Source organism: Procambarus clarkii, chromosome 70 (genome assembly GCF_040958095.1).
Source record: "Procambarus clarkii isolate CNS0578487 chromosome 70, FALCON_Pclarkii_2.0, whole genome shotgun sequence".
In the NCBI taxonomy this organism is placed as follows: Eukaryota; Metazoa; Arthropoda; class Malacostraca; order Decapoda; family Cambaridae; genus Procambarus; species Procambarus clarkii.
In genome coordinates this window covers 29,518,060-29,538,588 of record NC_091219.1, presented here as the reverse complement: position 1 = coordinate 29,538,588, position 20,529 = coordinate 29,518,060, and the positions used below count along the sequence as shown (strand labels likewise).

Genomic DNA, 20,529 nt, shown 5'->3' with positions numbered 1-20,529 from the left:
AGTAAATACATGTAAATATTTACAGTCTGTGGTTAAGCCCTATAAGAAAATGTTCCAATGGCAACTGACTGTTGCCTAGATGGGAATTACATATCTCTGTGGCTTCCACTAAGAGCACAAATATCTCATTAACTAAGTGTAGTTACAGGATGAGAGCTGTGCTCACGGTGTCCCGTCTTCCCAGCACTTTTTATCATATAATGTTGTGCAATTACTATCATCATACAATACAATAATAAACAAAATTATATAATAGTGCATTTTTAATAATGCTTACAAATAGAACAGCCATATTAGCAAAAATAAGAAACAAATATATTATTTGATGAAAATTACTTAGTTGTAAACAGTCCCTCGTGGTGTAGTTGGTGAGACACGCACCTGGCGTTTCGCGAGCTCTTTGTCCTGGGTTCGTATCCTGGCCAGGGAGATACTGTGTGTCAGTCCTTAACTGTAGCTTCTGTTTACCGGTCCTGGTTGTTAAACGATTTGGCGGGTTGTATTCTGGGGAACATAAGATTAAGGACTTGCCCGAAATGCAATGCGTGCTAGTGGCTGTGCAAGAATGTAAGAACTCTTGTATATATATAAATAAATAAATACAAATTACTGAAATATCACTACAATAGATTTTTTATATTTTTTTAGTACAGTATTTTAATTTTGGAAGGAAATAGGAGAGACGAATTTTATTTATTATTTAGAGGGACCTGGATTTTGGTGATGGCTCTACACATAAATACATTATGAGCATCTTAATTTAATAATGCCAAATGGTTTAGATTAGTAATTGTTGCACAAATTTTCTTCTATATACAGTGGTACCTCGGCTTACGAATTTAATCTGTTTCCAGAGATGGTTTGTAAGCCGAAAATTCGTAAACTGAAGCAAATTTCCCATGAGAAATAATGTAAATTTAATTAATCTGTTCCACACTCCCCAAAAAATTAACTTCAAAGTAAATTTTATACCTAATTCACCCAAATCTTTAGTACTAAAGTATGTACAAGTTTTTATTTACCTTTATTGATGATTTTTATTGGTCTGTGGAAGACGGTGAGGAATGAGGGGGGGGGAGAGAAGGAGAGGTGTTTAGTGTTTGGAAGGGAAGTCCCCTTCCATTATAACATCAGGCAGTGATGACTTCTCTGGGGTACACTCTCGCACATTTTGCCTGCATACCACTAGGGCCTGCTTGTGGCTCACTGCTTTGAATTTTTCACTAAAAATCGATCCATATTGGATTGTTTTTCCTTCGATGTAACACTTGTCTGTAATGAGGCATAACATTGTCATTAAAAAGGTTAATGCAACGGCCTACTACAGCTTGTTCTGGGTGAGTCGTTTCAACAAAAGCTTGCATTTCCTACAGTCTACACCACTTTCTAATTGTTGAGGGACATTCTGTTCTGCCTCCTCCCCTGAAGACATTTCCTCAGCTGTCTCTTGTTGCTGCTCCTTGTGAAGCGCTAGGAGTTCTACGGTGGTCAGTTCTTCGCTGTGTTCCTCCTCCAACTCCTCCACATCAGCACCATCCAACTCTAAGCCCAATTTCTGGCTCAGAGTAAAAATTTCCTCAACAATAGGCAATTCAGTTTCAGGCTCAAACCCCTCAAAGTCTAGTTCTGAAACACATTCATGCCACAACTTAAGGATTGAACCTTACCACTGGCTTTCTTGGGACCCATGGTGAGATATATAATAATAACTTATATGTTCAAATACCCCCCCCAAAAAAAAATAAAATAAAAATGCTTTACAAAGAATTCAGGCTCCATTGTCACTAGGCGTGAGGCACTGGTAAACTGAGGTGCGGTCACTGTATCACCACGAGCTAGGTCGGCCATACACGTATCAACAAACTTCATGTCCTGAGGCAAAGTTCGTAACCTGATTCGAATTTTACGAAGAAATCGGGCTCGTAACCTGAAAAGTTCGTAAAGAGGGGCATTCGTAAGCTGGGGTACAACTGTATCTTGTATTTCACTTGTGAAAGAAGTGTAAAAAAATATCTTTGGGGGGGGGGAATTTCCCAACAAGTATTTCTTAGTATTGTTATTAGATTATTAAATGGACTGTATTAAAATTTAGATGCTTGTTGGGTATTTCTGCTTCCACCAAATTTCGGGGGGTAGACTTAAAACTCTACCGTGTAATTTAAATATACTTGAATAAATTCAATGATAAATATTTTTGAGTAAATAATTTGTTGTGAGATTAGTAGACTAACTACAATTATCATAAATATAATTTAAAGGGCTTAGCTCTCGAGCAGATTAGTAGGTGTACGTCTAATATTCTTCCGAAAGTCAGTCAAATTCCAAGCCTCATCGTGGTAGCTTGGCGAACACTTGAATTACAAGTTGAGGCAGCTGGCTCCCAGTTGTTTCTCCACGCTGTGGAAAATATACACTGTAACTCCTATAAAGTTAATATATCTTCAGTTAATCTCCTAGAAAAGGGATTAACTGCCTAAAGGGCGTAAACTTACTCTGGACGTTTTATTTGTCCTGCGGCATACTGGCCGGATATTCTAAACAGAATTACTGTAAATCAATGTTCAATGTAAATTACTATGCAAATTAAGCAGAGCATAGACTGGGTTTAATCAGATTCAAATAAAGAATATTTTCCTTGGGAGCTGGAACGGCTGATGCAATAGCAGCCATAGATAGTAGGAAACTTTTGGTGTTCCTACACTAAGAATTAATAATATTAGTAAATTTGATTTCCTGACACGATACTCCTATATTACTGCGTTGGAGGTTAGTATTTGGGGTGTCGGAAATTTCCGACAATCTCTTTAAATGTTAATTTCACAATTTTTAATGGGCCTGATGCCGATTGTTAAATGATGCATTTTGCTAAAGCACATTCTAGCATCCTTGGAGGCAGTGGAAATGCAGTATATGGGCAGACAGCAGTATATATTTTATTCAGGTATGAATAGAGGTGAGATGGTTTCCCTGTTAAGGGGAGTGGGTAATCTTGACTTATATTCTCATTGGTTGGCTGTGTTGTATAAACTGGTAGTTCTGTCTTGGTCCTGTAGATAGTATGAAGCACATAAAAGTGTAAGCTGGCTGTTGATTGTTGAACGAATGTGTTTGATATGTTGTGCTTATATGTGTAATATATTGTTGCTGTATCTGTCGATTACTTTGTTGACAAAGTACAAGGTTCGGTCAAAGATCACATCAGTTCTGTACACAACTAGATATCCTGAACAGCATAACCAAAATATTTGGCATTTAGAATTACAGTATCGTAGATCCAAGGGGATATTATTGTGGATGCGTGTATGGAGGACAGGAGTACTTAGAAGAGACTATCTCTCAACTTGTTAGTTAAAATTGTTTTATTTGGTACTGAAGGTTGATTTAATACATCTGTGTACTAAGCTATCTGATATAAGGATCAACTAGTACCAATCTTTTTACAATGTTTGTTATTAGTGTAGTTATTTTCAGTGTTGATTTATCTGTTGCCAGAATTTCAGTCTTTTGGAGTAGTGTGTGTTTTGATTGAAAGGGTAGACTGCATTCACAATTAGAACATTATAAGAATCTTGAATTAAAATAAAACTATTTACTATAGTAGTAAAAACCTTTATCCGTATTTTCTGTAGACAGAGCTTAATTGTACATTACCTCAGATGAATTATCTAAGAGATGATAAGTAATTTTTAATGGTTTTCTAGTCTTTTTATGGGCAGGATAATACCATTTTTTTCAACTTTTAAGTAACTTATAATTGCATATACTAATAAAGATTGTAAATCTTTGCTTTAAAATTTTGTCAGAGTTCATTATTGAATGTGGCTCATATTTTAAAGTCCTGAGTTGGATTTCCCTTGTGTAAACCTAGGGTCAAAGCTGACTGTGTCACATATAAAGTTGTTTTGATGTAGTAATTTATTAATAAGCCAACTTAACATTAGTTATTTGAAATATAATATGCTGTTTTAAAATTTTGATATATGATTGCAATTGATAATGAATACTTTTGTTAGGTGTGAATTATAATTTTTTGCAATTACATGAATATAACTGCTTTAAATTAATTAATGAGCACTTTTAATTGTTAGTAATTATGAAATTTTCTTTTCAGCCACAGCATAGCACGAAACCAAAAGGAAAGGTTTCTGAATCTTTTAAAAATTGCAACGAAATTCTCAAAGACCTTTTTTCTAAAAAGCATTCGGTAAGTGTTAAATTTCTTTGTTATATACAGGGCAGTGGTTACAAATGTTACAAATGACATATACTGTTTTTGTCACTACATTGTATTCAGGACAAATTCTTTAAAGTACAAGGCAATGTGTATTAAAGCTAAATGGTGAACTACCTGTAACTGGGCTCTTACAAATAGCAACTTTATGTAAGATGACACTAGTGTCCTTGGACCCAGGAAATGCAGGCAAACATGGGTGGCATACAGCACAATTCCAGGGGGAATTTCAGGCATTGCTTCAAGTTGATATGCTGAAATTATTTAGTCTGGCCCATAAGTGATTGTTGGACGTCAACCACAAAGGATTAAAATTGTTCCAGGCCTTCGCTTGGCAGCGCAGTAATTTGGCAAAGGATGGACCTTACTACCAGCAGTGCTGCCTTCTCATTTTCACTATCCTCCATTTGGTGGCAGCTTCATGCCCTTTCCTGGGTCTACCGAGCTGATTGCACAACAGTGCCAGCTCTTTTGTCAAATCCACTTAAGAGGCCGGGTGCCCAAGTTATCATCTTTCCTCAAATATGCTCAATTTTTCCTTGGGGGGGGGGGGGTGGGAGCCCCTTCGGCTTCCCTGGAGCTTTCTGGACTGATATGAATGTATTAGAACCTAGCATCAGTCAAGCGAATGAAGTTCATAGGCCTACCGGGAACCACGAGCCAGAAACTGGCCCCCTCGGAGGCTTGAGGAGCAATGGCCTATAGAAACCCCCGAATGGTTGGAAGCATTCAGTGTCTGCCATCGACTGGGTCAGGTACCCAGAAAGGTAGGCAACCCAAAACAAACCCTATCTGGTGAAAATATCGATACTGAAAGCTGAACTGTTGGACAGAACTCCCCCAATCGAAAAATGAGCACAAACAACAACCGTCATCGCACCGCTGTTTGTGCAGTTCCCCCCTCCCCAGGAAGGGGAAGGGGGGAAGCTGCCTAGAACCCCATGCCAGCTATCCACACCTTAAGTTCTGTGGCTGATGCGAGACCTGGCAGTCGTGCGACTCTGGCTCCAGACTTGTTCCAGTGCTGTGCCTTGTGGTGTGGTCCTGTCCTGTGGTGGTGTGCGAACCAGGTGTATTTTCACCAGTATTCGGGATGCATGCGCCTAGGGTTGTCTTCTCTAGGTACCCTGTAAGTACGGCCCTTGTGGCCTGGGAATGTCTTCCACAAGTCGCTTTGGACCTACCTCTGCCATGGTCTTTTGTTGCTCGGTGATTGCCCGGCCGTGGAGTCAGCTTGGGTGTTTCATGTGCCCCCGTTTGCCCCTGGGTAGGAGGTAGCTTCATCATTGGTAGGGGCGCAGGGTACTGTGCATCTTGTTTTCACCATAATACAGCGGCCGGCTCTGTTCTGCTTGGGACGTGGTACTCTTACAGTGTTTTTCTTTTCTTTTTATTTTTTGCCTGGTGTAGGGTTTGCCCCCTTGGTGTTGTTGACCCTTATTATTTTGTATTCTTTCTGGTCCTCCACCTAGGTCCCTGTGTGTGTGTACACGTCCCGGGGGATCAGCTATTAGTAGTTCGTTTGGCAGTTTAGGGTGCCGGTTAGCAGTACTTTGCCTGGACTTCCCTAAGCAGAGCATCTAAGGGAACCCTGGAAAACCTCACTGTGGCTCAATGGTCTGATTGATGCATCCCCTAGGTCCCATCTCCCTTCATACGAGTTGAGGGGTACTCTGGCCTCTTGTCTCAGGGTGACAATCACCTGTTCTGCCTCCATCATGCTGCCTGTTGGGTCAATGACACCTTCGACCCGGAGTCCTGCATGTGGTGGTGCTTGCATGTACTTCGCTTCACGCAATCCACTGATCATGCAATTCGGGTGCATGCACCTTTGGCATTGCATGCATGTTACAGGTTGCTGCAGCGCGCTAGGTTGGTTAGTCACCCGGATGCCTCGAGGCTGTTTGGTTATAGGGAACGCCACTGTAGGCCGCAAGAAATGACCCGAAAAACCCACAAATTGTGGGACCAGGCATGAGCAAACAGCACGAGCCTCCTCCCCATCGCCCTGTCAATGGGACATACCGTGAAAGGGCCGATGCCCCGTATGAGAAGCCGACTTACGGGCAGAGTGATCACCGTGCCGACCAGTCGTCATCAGCTCCGAAGGCTGGGCCTGCTCCGAAACTGGCACCACTGGCATACCACGATCGGAGGAACCCCGAGCCCTGGCACGACTTTACTGGAAAAGGCCCCCATGGCCTTTAGACACATTGGGTCCATCGTTTTTTATGACCATGTCGTGGCCTAGTCGACTAAAGCAGCGTCTGGGAACCATCCTGGGCGTCAGTTCGGACCCACATCACGGCCTTGGTGGACTTATTCATATGATGCATCACGCTATTGTGATTTGTGTGTGTATTGAAGTGAGGGCGAAGAGGTAGAACAGCTTGACAGAGCCTGAGTGCATGGGGGGAATTGTGTAAAATCATGGTTTGTGTCTCAGAGAGACTGCAGGAACTGTGTGAAATGAGTGGAAATCCCGGTTGCAATTCTTATGACCATGTCGTGGCCTAGTCAACTAAGGCAGTGTCTGGGAACATCCTGGGCGTGAGTTCGGACCCCTCATCATGGCCCTGGTGGATTTATTCATAGTGTATACTTTATATAAGTGAAAAAGCCCTAATATGGTCCCTAATCATCAAAATAACATAAAGAGACCAAGAAAATAGAGCTTGAAATCAGAGAAAAAATCATCAAAAAAATTAAAAAGTTCCAAGTTTTACAAGTAGTGACTGTCGACCAACTATCTTCACATAGTTAGGGAAATATTTGCATTCTCCAGGATGTAAAGGCTACAACAAAATCAGATAATAAACAAAAGGGAAAAATAAACTAAATAAACCTTAAAAAAAATTCCCGTAAAAAAATATTTTTGGAACATTGATGAAAGTAACATATATTAACATTGGACAATGTATTTATATGATACATAACAAAATAGAGGCAATGAGTCACAATAACGTGGCTGAAGAATGTTGACCAGACCACACACTAGAAGGTGAAGGGACGACGACGTTTCGTTCCGTCCTGGACCATTCTCAAGTTCATTCTCACAATCGACTTGAGAATGGTCCAGGACGGATCGAAACGTTGTCGTCCCTTCACCTTCTAGTGTGTGGTCTGGTCAACAAAATAGAGCATATTAACATAGCAATTCATTATTATTTGTGTTATTATGTATTACTCAGCAATGATTTAAAGGCACCAACTGCATATCCATTAAGTGAACACTTCTTCCCACTATTCTTTTTTTGAGCGTTGGACTGGTGCTTGCATCTCTTTATTACTGCATTATCCTTCAGTTCCAGTTATTAGGTGTTCTTATTAACAAAACGTTTTTATTTTTTAAAAATTTGTGTAAAATCAATTTCTGAAAATATTTTGATGAAAGTTTCACGACACTGAAGCCAATAAGTTGGAGATTTGTTTAACTTTTTAAGTTATTTCTACATAATTCAAATATTTTTCGCTACCAGGCCCCCAATATGCGCGGTCTAAGGATTAAATGAGGCAAGTGCAGCATTTGCAGCTTTAACTGAAACTCACACTAAGGACTATTATGACAGTGATATATGGATACCGGAGTACAATCTTTTCAGATGTAACATGAATCACAGGCTACAAGGTGGAGTCAGCCTTTACATCAAAGACACCCTCATCTGCACAGAGTTGCTAAACACCACAAACAATATGGTGGAAGTGCTGATAACCAAAATAAACATTCTGGATGTGATGATTGTCTTTGTACAGTATGTAAATCACCAGATGCAAATCTAAAATGGAAAATGTGGCAAATACTGTACTACAGTATTTTAGCGGAGAATCCCAGGAAGCAGTCTGTTCATCAGTCACACAGAAATGACCTCTTGTTGATGTGTGACAGATTTGATCTACACCAGCAAATAGTAGAGCCAACTAGGAGAGAAAACCTCCTAGACCGATTGAAGTTCAGATGAGCATGGGCAATAGACCTGTGCAGGCAATCTCAACTCCAAGAGGAGAAGAATTCTGCAATTTCAATTTAATAACAAACTAATTAACTGGGAACAAATAAACCAAGACCTCGCAGAACTATGCTGGGAAGAACAACTACATAATGCCAGTGCTTCGAGAAAATATGCACTGTAACACAAGAAACATTTAGATGGTATATACCACTAAGAAAATGATGCAAACTGGAACGAGAACAGCACTCGTTGAAGGCGAAGAAAACAAATGGCAGAACATCTCGAGCTCTCTAATCTATCCCAACAATGACGAGTAAGTCTCTATAGGGAGATAGAAATGATTGAGCTGATGGTAGGAGAGAGATGCCATGAGGCATCGTAGATCGTAGAATCTACACATTCAGGGAGCAAAGGGAGCAAAAGGCCATAAGTGAGATAGAGAAGAACCCAAAATTTCTGGTATGCAAAAACAAAAACAAAGTCCAGTATCCTGCATTGGGCCTTTGCCCAAGGGTGATAGAACTTTCACAGATGACAACAAAGAAATGAGTGAAATACTGATACTTTAGTACGATTTAGTACGATAGCCATTGACAGCATGCCAATGCACTCTGCACCAGGCTTAGACTCGTGGAAGTCTATATTCATCAAGAAGTGCAGAACAGCACTATCACAGGCTCTTAACATCTTTTCAAAACTGAGCCTAGATACTGGCATCATCCCTGGCATTCTTAAAACATGGGAGATCACACCACTTTGCAAAGGAGGTAGTAAAGCAGATCCAAATTATTATAGACCAATAGCTTTAACCTCCCACATCATAAAAATCTTTGAAAGAGTGCTAAGAAGTAAGATTACAAATCACAAGGAATCTCAACATCTACATAACCTTGAACAACATGGTTTTAGAACAGAGCATCCCTGCCTCTCACAGTTGCTATATGAATGTTACATGGCCTTGGGTGCCATGGAAGACAAGCAAAACGCAGATGTAATATACACAGACTTTTGACACATTTGAATATGGTGTTATTGCACACAAAATGCATGCAAAGGAATTACTGTACTGGCAAAGTAAGGATAATGGATCTTCAACTTCCTAACAAACAAAATGCAGAGTGTAATAGTCAACACAATAATTTCCGGATCATTACTATGAAAAGCTTAGTCCCCCAAGGTACCGTACTAGCTCCTGTACTTTTTCTCATCCTAATATCAGACATAGACAAGGATACAAACTCCAGCTTTGTGCAAATACAGCACTGTATCATCATTTGCAGATGACACCAGGATCTTCATGCAAGTGAACAATATAGAGGACTCGGCATAACTCCAGTCGGATGTAAATCGGGTCTTTCAGTGGGCCACAGATAATGATATTTTATATACTGCACTATGGAAAATGAATTTAAAATGGAAACCATATTGAAACTAGAAGAGTTCAGTCATATATGAAACCATATATAAAACAAAATCAAATCACACTAGAATGAAAAAGCAATGTAACGGATCTAGGAGTAATCATTTCAGAAGACCTTACCTTTATAGAACACAATAAAGTAGCTGTCACAAATGTAAGAAAAATGACAGGTTGGATAATAAGGGCCATGCAAACAAGGAATGCAATTCTATTGATGGTACTTTTAAGACACTAGTGCTCTCTAGGGTGAACTAATTTTGCGCTAATAGCCCCATTCAGAGCCGAAGAAATTGCTGACCTAGAGTGTGTGCAAAGATCCTTTACCGCTAGAACCCACTCTATAAGTCCTCTGAATTATTAGGACCAATTAAAAGTTGTAAATCAGGGGGGGGGCGTTCCTCCTCCCAGTATCTGCTCGCCCAGGTTGGTTCCTTCCCGGCTCGCGGGATTTGGGTTCCTTGTTTCCTGGTGGGTCTTCCTTGTGGCTCTTTGCCAGCCTTGGTTGGGGGAGCTGCTTTGCTTGATGTCCGATCATGAGTGTCTTCCGCGGCTCCACCTCTTTTTGTGGATCGGCCCAGCCCAGTACAAGGCTGGTTCATTCTTCTGCTCGAGTCTTCACGTCTCTGGGTTTTTGTCTCGAGTTTCTCATAGCTTGTGTGGGTCCTAGTGGCATCGTTGTTAGTCTCCCACCTGCGTGCTTCATCTTGGTGGTCCTTCCAGTTTTCCTATCACTGTGTAGGTGTACTTCGGTCTCTGATAGGGTTGTCCTGTCCCTTCGGGGTTGTTCCTGGACCATCGTCTGATGCCGAATACTGTCTCTTCGTATTGGGCGGTGCTGGCAGGACCTCTCTAGTTTGCATTTGGTGTTGCTGTTCCTTCTGCTCCATTTCGCTAGCTGTTTAGTGCATTGTTTCACCTCCGGGATGCTCATGCGCTTCCGGTGCTGTCCTGATCGTTGGCTCGGGTCGTCTGTCTTCTTTCTTCAACACGGTTTGTCGCTTCCCCTTCGGTTCTAGTGTTTTTTTTTATTGAGTTTTTTTTTCTTGTTAGCGTTGACCTCTGGGGGTCGAGTCGGGGAGTTTGTTTCCATCTCCTACGGCACCAGTGTTTTTTCTGCTCGTTTGGTCTTGGTGGTAGGTTGTTCGTTTGCTGCAGTCTCCTTCATTTCGGGTAATATTTGGGTCTGCTTTTTTACGGAGGGGTCCTTGGGTTGCTGTTTGGTTGGTCAGGCTGGGGGTGCTTCATTTATTGCATTCGGTTGCGGTTCTTCGCTGTTCTCTGCGCGTCTTGGCCTCTGGGGCCGTGGGCCTGTTTTGGTTTGCCCGGATTCCATTCCTACCTTCCTTCCTACCTTCCTTCCTTCCTTCCTTCCTTCCTTCCTTCCTTCCTTCCTTCCTTCCTTCCTTCCTTCCTTCCTTCCTTCCTTCCTTCCTTCCTTCCTTCCTTCCTTCCTTCCTTCCTTCCTTCCTTCCTTCCTTCCTTCCTTCCTTCCTTCCTTCCTTCCTTCCTTCCTTCCTTCCTTCCTTCCTTCCTTCCTTCCTTCCTTCCTTCCTTCCTTCCTTCCTTCCTTCCTTCCTTCCTTCCTTCCTTCCTTCCTTCCTTCCTTCCTTCCTTCCTTCCTTCCTTCCTTCCTTTCCTTCCTTCCTTCCTTCCTTCCTTCCTTCCTTCCTTCCTTCCTTCCTTCCTTCCTTCCTTCCTTCCTTCCTTCCTTCCTTCCTTCCTTCCTTCCTTCCTTCCTTCCTTCCTGTTCTGGGGTTCGGGGCTCCCGGGTCGTCTGCAGGGTTCTTTAGTTTGGTTTGTGGTCTTATTTTCTATTAGGGTGCCTGGCGTCCGCCTCCCGGGTCATTCCATCTTTTCCTTATCTTTGGTGAGGTAGCTCCGGGGAGCCAATGGAGCTCCCCCCAGAAAACCAGCTTTGATTGTAATGAAATAGTATTTTCTGGCAAATTTTTTCTGGCATTCCGGTATTTTGACATCCAGCCTAAGAACTGCCGGTTGGATTGCTGGCATGGGTGGTCTGGGGTTCCCCCTTCTTCCTCCTGGGGAGGGGGGAGGGGGTTTGCGCAGACAGCGGAGAGGCAACGTGATGACGTCATGCTAGTTTGCTCATTTTTTGGGGGGGGAGATCTGTCCACTTGTTGGCTTTCGGTAGCAATATTTTAACCACAATATTGGTTTGTTTTGGGGCGCCTACCTTTCTGGGTTCCTGTCCCAGCCGATGGCAGACAGAATGCTCCCAACCACAGGGGGGTTTCTATAGGCCATTGCTCCTCGTGCCTCTCTGAGGGGGGCCAGGTTCTGGCTCGTGATCCCCAGTAGGCAAGAACTTCATGCACACTGACTGATGTCAGAAAGTTATACATATCAATTCAGCCTGGATAGCTCCGTGGAGCCTTGGGGACTCGCCCAAAAAATGGCGTTTCATTACATTCAATGCTGTTTTTTTTTTTTTCAGTGCATTCTCGCTTCCTTGTCAGAGGTGGTATGTCTAGCTTCCTATTAGGCTAGCATAGGTTGTGTTGTTGTTGTCCTGAGGTTTCATTGCGACCACTAGGTGTAAGTTTGTCTAAGGAAACAGGGGTTACTGGCTTAGCTGGTCCCAATGCCTGGGCTTCCCGTAGGGCCTACGAAATCCCCATAGTGATTGGGGGTACAATGGACGTGTCTTCAAGCTCTGTCTTGCCTTGTGCAATGCAGAGGGGTGTTTGCTGCCTTTACCTCATGGTGACGATCATCCATCCTGCCTCCGTCATGCTGCCTGTTGGATCGGTGACACCTACGACCCTGAGTCTTTCAAGACATGTTCTCCTCTTGTTACTGAATTTCCTCATTCCTCGTCTGAGGATGTTAAGGGTCAGGCGCCGACTTAGTTGCATGCTGGGTATTCTGTTTTGTAACAAGCTAGGTTGGTTGCCCAGTTGGAAGCCCCTGAAATGCCCTGTTTGGTTTTAGGAACCAGGATTTAGAGGCATTGTTTATTTCTAACTTGGTGCCATATACACCCCTGCTTCTTTTCCAGGTGGTTGTTGTTCGCCCTGCTCCTTCCCTCCTTGCGTCTAGCTCCTAAACGTCTGAGAGTTTCCGGGCTGGGGCAGGGTTTAGCTTGGGATGAGGCTCGGTTGGATTTGGGGGTTGCCCCTTCGGACTCGGGGATGAAGGTTGAGCCCGAATTCCTCACTGAGGCTTTGGAGCCTAGCAGACTCCTCTCTTTGAAGCTTTTCCTCTAGTCTCCATCTTTTGTGGGTGTGGTGGACATGAATGGGGCCTCTGCCCCTGGGCAGAGGCCCAAGGGCCCCCAGATACCTCTGCCCCTGGGCATCTGGGGTTCCCAGGACTAGGGGGAAGCCTGCTTGGAGTACTTGGGGTCCTTTTTATCCTACCTGGGCCCTTGTGCCTTCTGGGGTAAGGTTTCTTGTTGGAGGGCCTGGAGTTCTCGTACCCTCCTTCCCCTCTGGGGTCCATAGCTCTACTTTATCCAGCATTCTACTTTACCGGTTATTCCCATTGACTTCATTTTGTGTGCTATCGCGCCATGGTCACATTTATCGAAAGCCTTTGCGAAGTCCGTGTATATCACATCAGCATTCTGTTTTTCCTCTAATACCTCAGTGACTGTCATAGTGCTCAAGTAGCTGTGAGAGGCACGATCTTCCCGCTCGAAACCCATGTTGGCCTGGGTTGTGAAGGTCATTGGTCACCGCCTTGTGCCGAAGCACCACGCGGCGAGTAGGCCTATCAAGGAGAACGGGAATTTTATGGCGCTCATTTTGAAAGTATCCCCAAGTCGATTGGATGAAAAATGAATTTTATACAAATATTTTTGTAGTGGACGCAAGTCCAGTCCAAAGTTAAGAATCAAGAGAAAAATAATGGACGTGAGTCAGGTGCAAAGTGACCGATAGTGTTAAAATTGAATTTATTGAATAGCCCTTCTCGCTTGTTGTTTCTCTTGGGCCTACTACTGTTATTAATGTTAGTTTGCACTTCAATGAGCTTGTGGTCTGAGTATGGAATGTCTGAGACAGTAATGTCTCTGATTAGCTCCTCATTGTTCGTGAATATCAGGTCCAGTGTGTTTTCGTTCCTGGTTGGTTCTGTAATCTGCTGACTGAGCGAGATTACTTTTCTCCTGTACCTGTACCTTTATCTCTAGGCCCAGCTGTTGCTCTGGGTGTTGACTCGGCTCGAATCCTATTGGGAGCTAGTGCTTCTCCTGGCCCCTTAGTGTAGGTTGTCATGTCATTGTAGCTTTCAGCCTTGGTTTCAGGCTCACTTGCTCGGTGTCTGAACCAGGGAGTTTTTCCGCGGCCACTGCTTATTTCAGTTGGTAGGGCCGGTGAGGTTCTTCACTGGTTTGCCCTACTATTTCGCTGTTTGTGTCTGCTCTTTTTGATAGGGGGGTGTCACCTTTTATATGGTGATCAGGTGGCTTCTTGGTGGTGTCCCACCTGCAGTCTTCCTCTCAGCGACAGTATGATGTCTCCTGGTGGTCTTTCTGGCTATTCCATTTCATTCATAGGGTTTTGTCGGTGTCTGTTCTGGTTGTTTTGACCTTTCTTTCTTGGCTCTTTCAGGACCGGCATATCATGCCAAATAACGTTGCTTTTTATCGGGCAGCGTTGGTGGAGACCCTTCACGCAGGACGCAGGAAGTGTTATGTTCTGTGTATGTACTCACCTAATTGTGCTTGCAGGGGTTGAGCTTTGGTCCTGCCTCTCAACCGTCAATCAACAGGTAATTACCTAAGTGTAATTACCTAAGTGTAGTTACAGGATGAGAGCTACGCTCGTGGTGTCCCGTCTTCCCAGCACTCTTTGTCATATAACACTTTGAAACTACTGACGGTCTTGGCCTCCACCACCACCTCACTAAACTTGTTCCAACCGTCTACCACTCTATTTGCGAAGGTGAATTTTCTTATATTTCTTCGGCATCTGTGTTTAGCTAGTTTAAATCTATGACCTCTTGTTCTTGAAGTGCCAGGTCTCAGGAAATCTTCCCTGTCGATTTTATCAATTCCTGTTACTATTTTGTACGTAGTGATCATATCACTTCTTTTTCTTCTGTCTTCTAGTTTTGGCATGTTTAATGCTTCTAACCTCTCCTCGTAGCTCTTACCCTTCAGTTCTGGGAGCCACTTAGTAGCATGTCTTTGCACCTTTTCCAGTTTGTTGATGTGCTTCTTAATATATGGGCAACACACAACAGCTGCACATTCTAGCTTTGGCCTAACAAAAGTCATGAACAATTTCTTTAGTATATCGCCACCCATGTATTTAAATGCTATTCTGAAGTTAGAAAGCATAGCATAGGCTCCTTGCACAATATTCTTTATGTGGTCCTCAGGTGATAGTTTTCTATCTAGAACCACCCCTAGATCTCTTTCTTTATCAGAATTCTTTAAAGATTTCTCACATAATATATAGGTTGTGTGGGGTCTATGTTCTCCTATTCCACATTCCATAACATGACATTTATTAACATTAAATTCCATATGCCAAGTGGTGCTCCATCTACTTATTTTGTCCAGGTCTTCTTGAAGGGCATGACAATCATCTAAATTTCTTATCCTTCCTATTATCTTAGCATCATCACAAACATGTTCATATAATTCTGTATACCAACTGGTAGATCATTTATGTACACAATAAACATCACTGGTGCAAGAACTGAACCCTGTGGTACTCCACTTGTGACATTTCTCCATTCCGATACATTGCCTCTGATTACTGCCCTCATTTTTCTATCAGTCAGAAAATTTTTCATCCATGATAGAAGCTTACTTGTTACCCCTCCAATATTTTCCAATTTCCAGAACAACCTCTTATGTGGAACTCTGTCGAAAGCCTTTTTTAGGTCCAGATAGATGCAGTCAACCCAACCATCTCTTTCCTGTAATATCTCTGTGGCTCGATCATAGAAACTGAGTAAATTCGATACACAGGATCTTCCAGATCGAAAACCATACTGTCTGTCTGATATTATATCATTTCTCTCTAGGTGTTCTACCCATTTAGTTTTGATTAGTTTTTCCAATACTTTCACTATTACACTTGTCAATGATACAGGTCTATAATTGAGGGGGTCTTCCCTGCTGCCACTTTTGTAGATTGGAACTATGTTAGCCTGTTTCCACACGTCTGCTACGATTCCTGTACACAGGGATGCCTGAAAGATCAGGTGAAGTGGAATGCTGAGCTCAGATGCACATTCTCTCAGAACCCATGGTGAAACGCCATCTGGGCCAGCTGCTTTGTTCTTACCGAGGTCCTTGAGCATTTTTCCACTTCATCTCTAGACACCTCTATGTGCTCTATGTTGTTCTCTGGAATTCTTATTGTATCTGGTTCCCTAAAGATTTCATTTTGTACAAACACACTTTGGAACTTTTCGTTTAGTGTTTCACACATTTCCTTTTCATTTTCCGTGAATCTATTTCCCATTTTCAACCTCTGAATATTATCCTTTACCTGCAATTTGTTGTTTATGAATTTATAGAATAGACCTGGATCTGTTTTACATTTGTCTGCAATCCCTTTTTCAAAATTTCTTTCTGCCTCTCTCCTCACTGCCGTGTAGTTGTTTCTCGCATCTTTGTATCGCTGGTATGTTTGGGGGTTCGGCCTCTTCCTGTATTGATTCCATTTTTGTGTCTTTTGGTCTCTAGCCCTCTCGCAATTTCTATTGAACCAATCCTGTTTCCTAGTTCTGCATCTCTGTTTTGGTATAAATTTTTTTCTGCCTTTATGATATATTTCACAAAACTTGACATACATCTCATTCACTTCCTTGCCTAGCATCAAGTCTGTCCAATTATACTCACTAAAAAAATTTCTAAGGTCACCATAATGTCCTCTCCTGAAGTCTGGTTTTTCAACTGCTTCAACCTCCTTATTTTCTTCCAGCTTATAACGCATTGCATACTTTATTCCCAAAAAGACATGGTCACTTTTACCCAAGGGAGGAAGGTACTGAATGTCAAATATCTCTTCCTCCTTCCTGGTAAATATCAAATCTAGCGTGGAGGGAACGTCCCCTTCCCTCATCCTCGTAGCTTGTTTAACATGTTGATACAAGAATGTTTCCAGGATGAGGTCTACAAATTTACAGGTCCAAAAATCTTCTGTTTTAGCTTCATATGCTTTTCAGTCTATGGATTTCAAGTTGAAGTCATCGACTATCAACAGTCGTGATCTATCGTTATCCGCTCTCGCTATAATCTCTCTCATTATTGTTATAAGACCTTCACGTTTACTATCTAGCTCCTCCTTTGACCATGTGCTGCTTGGCGGTGGACTATATGCATTTATTATCATTAGTTTATCATCCTCATGGCAGATCTCTAGTGCTATTATGTCAACTTCTTGTGGATTGGCAGTCATTATTTCGTTCACCTTTAGGTGTTCTTTTACCAGCACAGCAACGCCACCGCCTTTCCTAATTTTTCTGTCCCGTCTCCAAATTGAATAGCCTCTTGGGAATATGACCTCATTTAAAATTACATCTTCAAGTTTTGTCTCCGTGAGTGCAACAATGTCTGGTGTCTGCAGCTGTATTACATCACTTAACTCCAGTATCTTCGATCTCACTCCATCTATGTTGGTGTATGCAATCTTCAGGAACTTGTTCCCCCTCTCCTTATTCTTCACTCCCCCTGCCTACCCCTATCACTTTGTAGAAAAAAGAATTTATTTCTTCTTCATTCCTGCTCTCATTTAAATGTTTTGCCTCGGCGAGGTTCAGTTTCAGCTTCTCTCTATCTTCTTTTGAAAGATCTCGTCTTAACGACCACACTTTCCCATCCTCATCACTTTGCAATTTTCTAGCATTCCTTAGTACTTCTTCCATCTGTTTGGCACCGTTTAGGGTGATCCTCAAAGGTCGATCTTTCCCTTTTACGTACCTGCCTATTCTCCTGTAGTCGCACACATTCTCTATGGTTGTAAGACCTTCCATGAGGCCAATAATTTTATCTACTACTTTAGCTTCTTCTACAGCTCTTTCTGACCTAGATGTTATCGCCTTTTATTTGCAGCCAAAAATGATCAGGGACTTACTCCGATCAACTGTGTTTTGCACCAACTTCGGGTTAGATGCCAATTCTTTTCTCACTTCCAGCCTAATGTTTGTTTTATCTTGGTTGCTGCAGTGTTTGACTTCCTTTACTGCTTCTTCTATTTTTTCCTTCTCCTTGGCCACTTGTGCATAGGTGAGTTGCATATCTTTCTTGCACTGTTCTATTCCCTGTGTAACACACACACACACACACACACATACACATACATATAGATATACATACATATACATATACATCTTCTTGAGGTTATCTTGAGATGATTTTGGGGCTTTTTAGTGTCCCCGCGGCCCGGTCCTAGACCAGGCATCCACCCCCAGGAAGCAGCCCGTGACAGCTGACTGACACCCAGGTACCTATTTTACTGCTAGGTAACAGGGGCATAGGGTGAAAGAAACTCTGCCCATTGTTTCTCGCCGGCGCCCAGGATCGAACCCGGGACCACAGGATCAGAGTGAAGCAGAGGCACCTCTGCTCTTCACCACAGTGAAGAGCAGAGGTGCCATAGGCACAATCAGAGAATACTGTATAAACATCAGAGGTCCGCGGTTGTTCAACGTCCTCCCAGCAAGCATAAGAAATATTGCCGGAACAACCGTGGACATTTTCAAGAGGAAACTAGATTTATTCCTCCAAGGAGTGCCGGACCAACCGGGCTGTGGTGGGTATGTGGGCCTGCGGGCTGCTCCAAGCAACAGCCTAGTGGACCAAACTCTCACAAGTCAAGCCTGGCCTCGGGCCGGGCTTGGGGAGTAGAAGAATTCCAAGAACCCCATCAACCAGGTACCAGATCAGAAGTCCAGCGTGCTGTCCGCTCGGCCGACCGGCTCCCTACATGCATACATATACATACCATATACATACATACATACATATACAGTACAACCTCGATTCAATGTACTATATGGGACCAACCCCAGTCCGTTGGAGCGTTGGATTCGTTGCAAGAGGTGACCTTCAGGAGGCGTTTGTGTCAGTGTCCTTTTTTTTCTTGTACACAATTTAAATGCATTATCATACAACATACTGTACCTATATATTACTTCTCTACAAAAAAATACTGTAATTCATAAATTTACCTTATTGTTGGAGTTAAGTTGTGAATGCTCTACAGTAAATACGTACTGCAGGGCATTATGCCGTTAGCTCTGTGTTGATTAAACGTAGTTCTGCTGTATGTTGAGTACTACAATATAGTTTATGAAAACTACTGTACATTAAAATTACCGCAAATTTAATTTTAACACTGTGTACACACTTAAATTTAACACTTGTTCTAACTGTTCACGCTGCACACGATGTTTTTAGATGTTTGCGTCAGCTTTGCTGGTGCTCGCTGCTGCTGTGGGTTCAGCTGGTGCTGGCTGCTGTTGTACCAGTGCTGGGTACAACTGTGCTCGTGATGGGTACGGCTGTTCTCGTGCTGGGTTCGGCTGTTTACGTGCTTGGTACGGCTGTTCTCGTACTTGGTACGGCTGTTCTCTTGCTGGGTACGGCTGTTCTCTTGCTGGGTACGGTTGTTCTCGTGCTGGGTACGACTATTCTCGTACTTGGTACGGCTGTTTTTGTGTTGGGTACAGCTGATCTCGTGCTGGCTATTGCTGGCAAGCTGTTCTCTTGCTGGGTACGGCTGTTCTTTTGCTGCGTACGGTTGTTCTCGTGCTTGGTACGGTTGTTCTTGTGTTGGGTACGTCTGTGCTCGTCCTGGTTGATTTTCTGCTACTAGTTCTTGCAAAATATTGTTTCATTTTTGGCATTAATAAGGCACTATTAGTAAGCCCCTGAGACATTTTGTTTTATAACCAAAGAGCTGTAGTAAAAAATTGTCAATTCCACAATTATTCTTCCACCGGCGGATAAATACTGTACGTTAATGGCAGACAAAGCTAAGGGCACTGGGTGTGTACGAACGCAGACTAAGTCTATACATACATCCTTCAGTAAGCTGGTGTTTAAGCCAGATCCAGTAACATAAATTTTGTTTTATAACCAGTATATAAGGGTAAGGGTAAGCTTAATGATTCTTACAGGAATCTTCTCAATATTTGTAAAAAAAAAAAAAAAATAGATTTGTGTCAGAATCATTAATCTTGCCCTTTGTCATATTCAACAATATATGTATGTATGTGTATGACTGTAGGTAGGTATTATAGTTTCTGATTATGATTTATCAATATGCAAACCTTATTGCTTACATTGTTCAGTGGAACCTCAAGTATTTACAGTACCACTGTATTTAGAAGTTGTTCAGTTTATTATTACATAGAAAGTTCAGCAAGTTAAAAATGTATTACTACCTAAAATATATAATTTGCCTACTAATGTTACATTACTGATTGGCATAAGATACAAATTACTTAATGTACTGTATGTCAGAATTTTGCATAAATCACGTTTTTATTTTAAAATTAAAGTAAATGATGTTTAAAAAGGGCATTCTTAATTTTACAAAAAATTGCTTTCTTTTTCAGGGTTATGCGTGGCCCTTTTATAAGCCAGTGGATGCTGATCTTCTGGGGTTGTCGGATTACCACGAGATCATCAAACATCCAATGGACTTGGGCACAGTTAAGGTAGAGTATTGCTTTCTTGTAACACCTATAAGGTAGCCATAATGTTTTCTTACCCCTTGCAGTGTTAAGATCTTGTTTTGTCTTTTGTGTGGAGAGCCCTGGAGCTATACCGGGCTCATGTGTATATATTAGACCGTGGCAACAGTCAATCGATTGAGTTCTAGGCCTACCAGAGACCACAAACCAGAACCTGGCCTCCCTCAGAGAGGCACGAGTAGCAATGGTCTATTGGCACCCCAGTGTATTTGGAAGTAGTCTATATCTGCCATCTACCAGGTCAA

General features: G+C 42.4%; 1 protein-coding gene across 1 annotated transcript in view; it reads left to right on the top strand.

Annotated features, from left to right (window-relative positions):
• Window positions 1-20,529, top strand: part of LOC123775312 (bromodomain testis-specific protein) — a 277,850-nt gene that overhangs the window by 88,351 nt on the left and 168,970 nt on the right. The window contains 2 exon segments of the mRNA XM_045770359.2: window positions 4,112-4,204; window positions 20,147-20,248. Coding sequence (XP_045626315.2) covers window positions 4,112-4,204; window positions 20,147-20,248 — 195 coding nt within the window.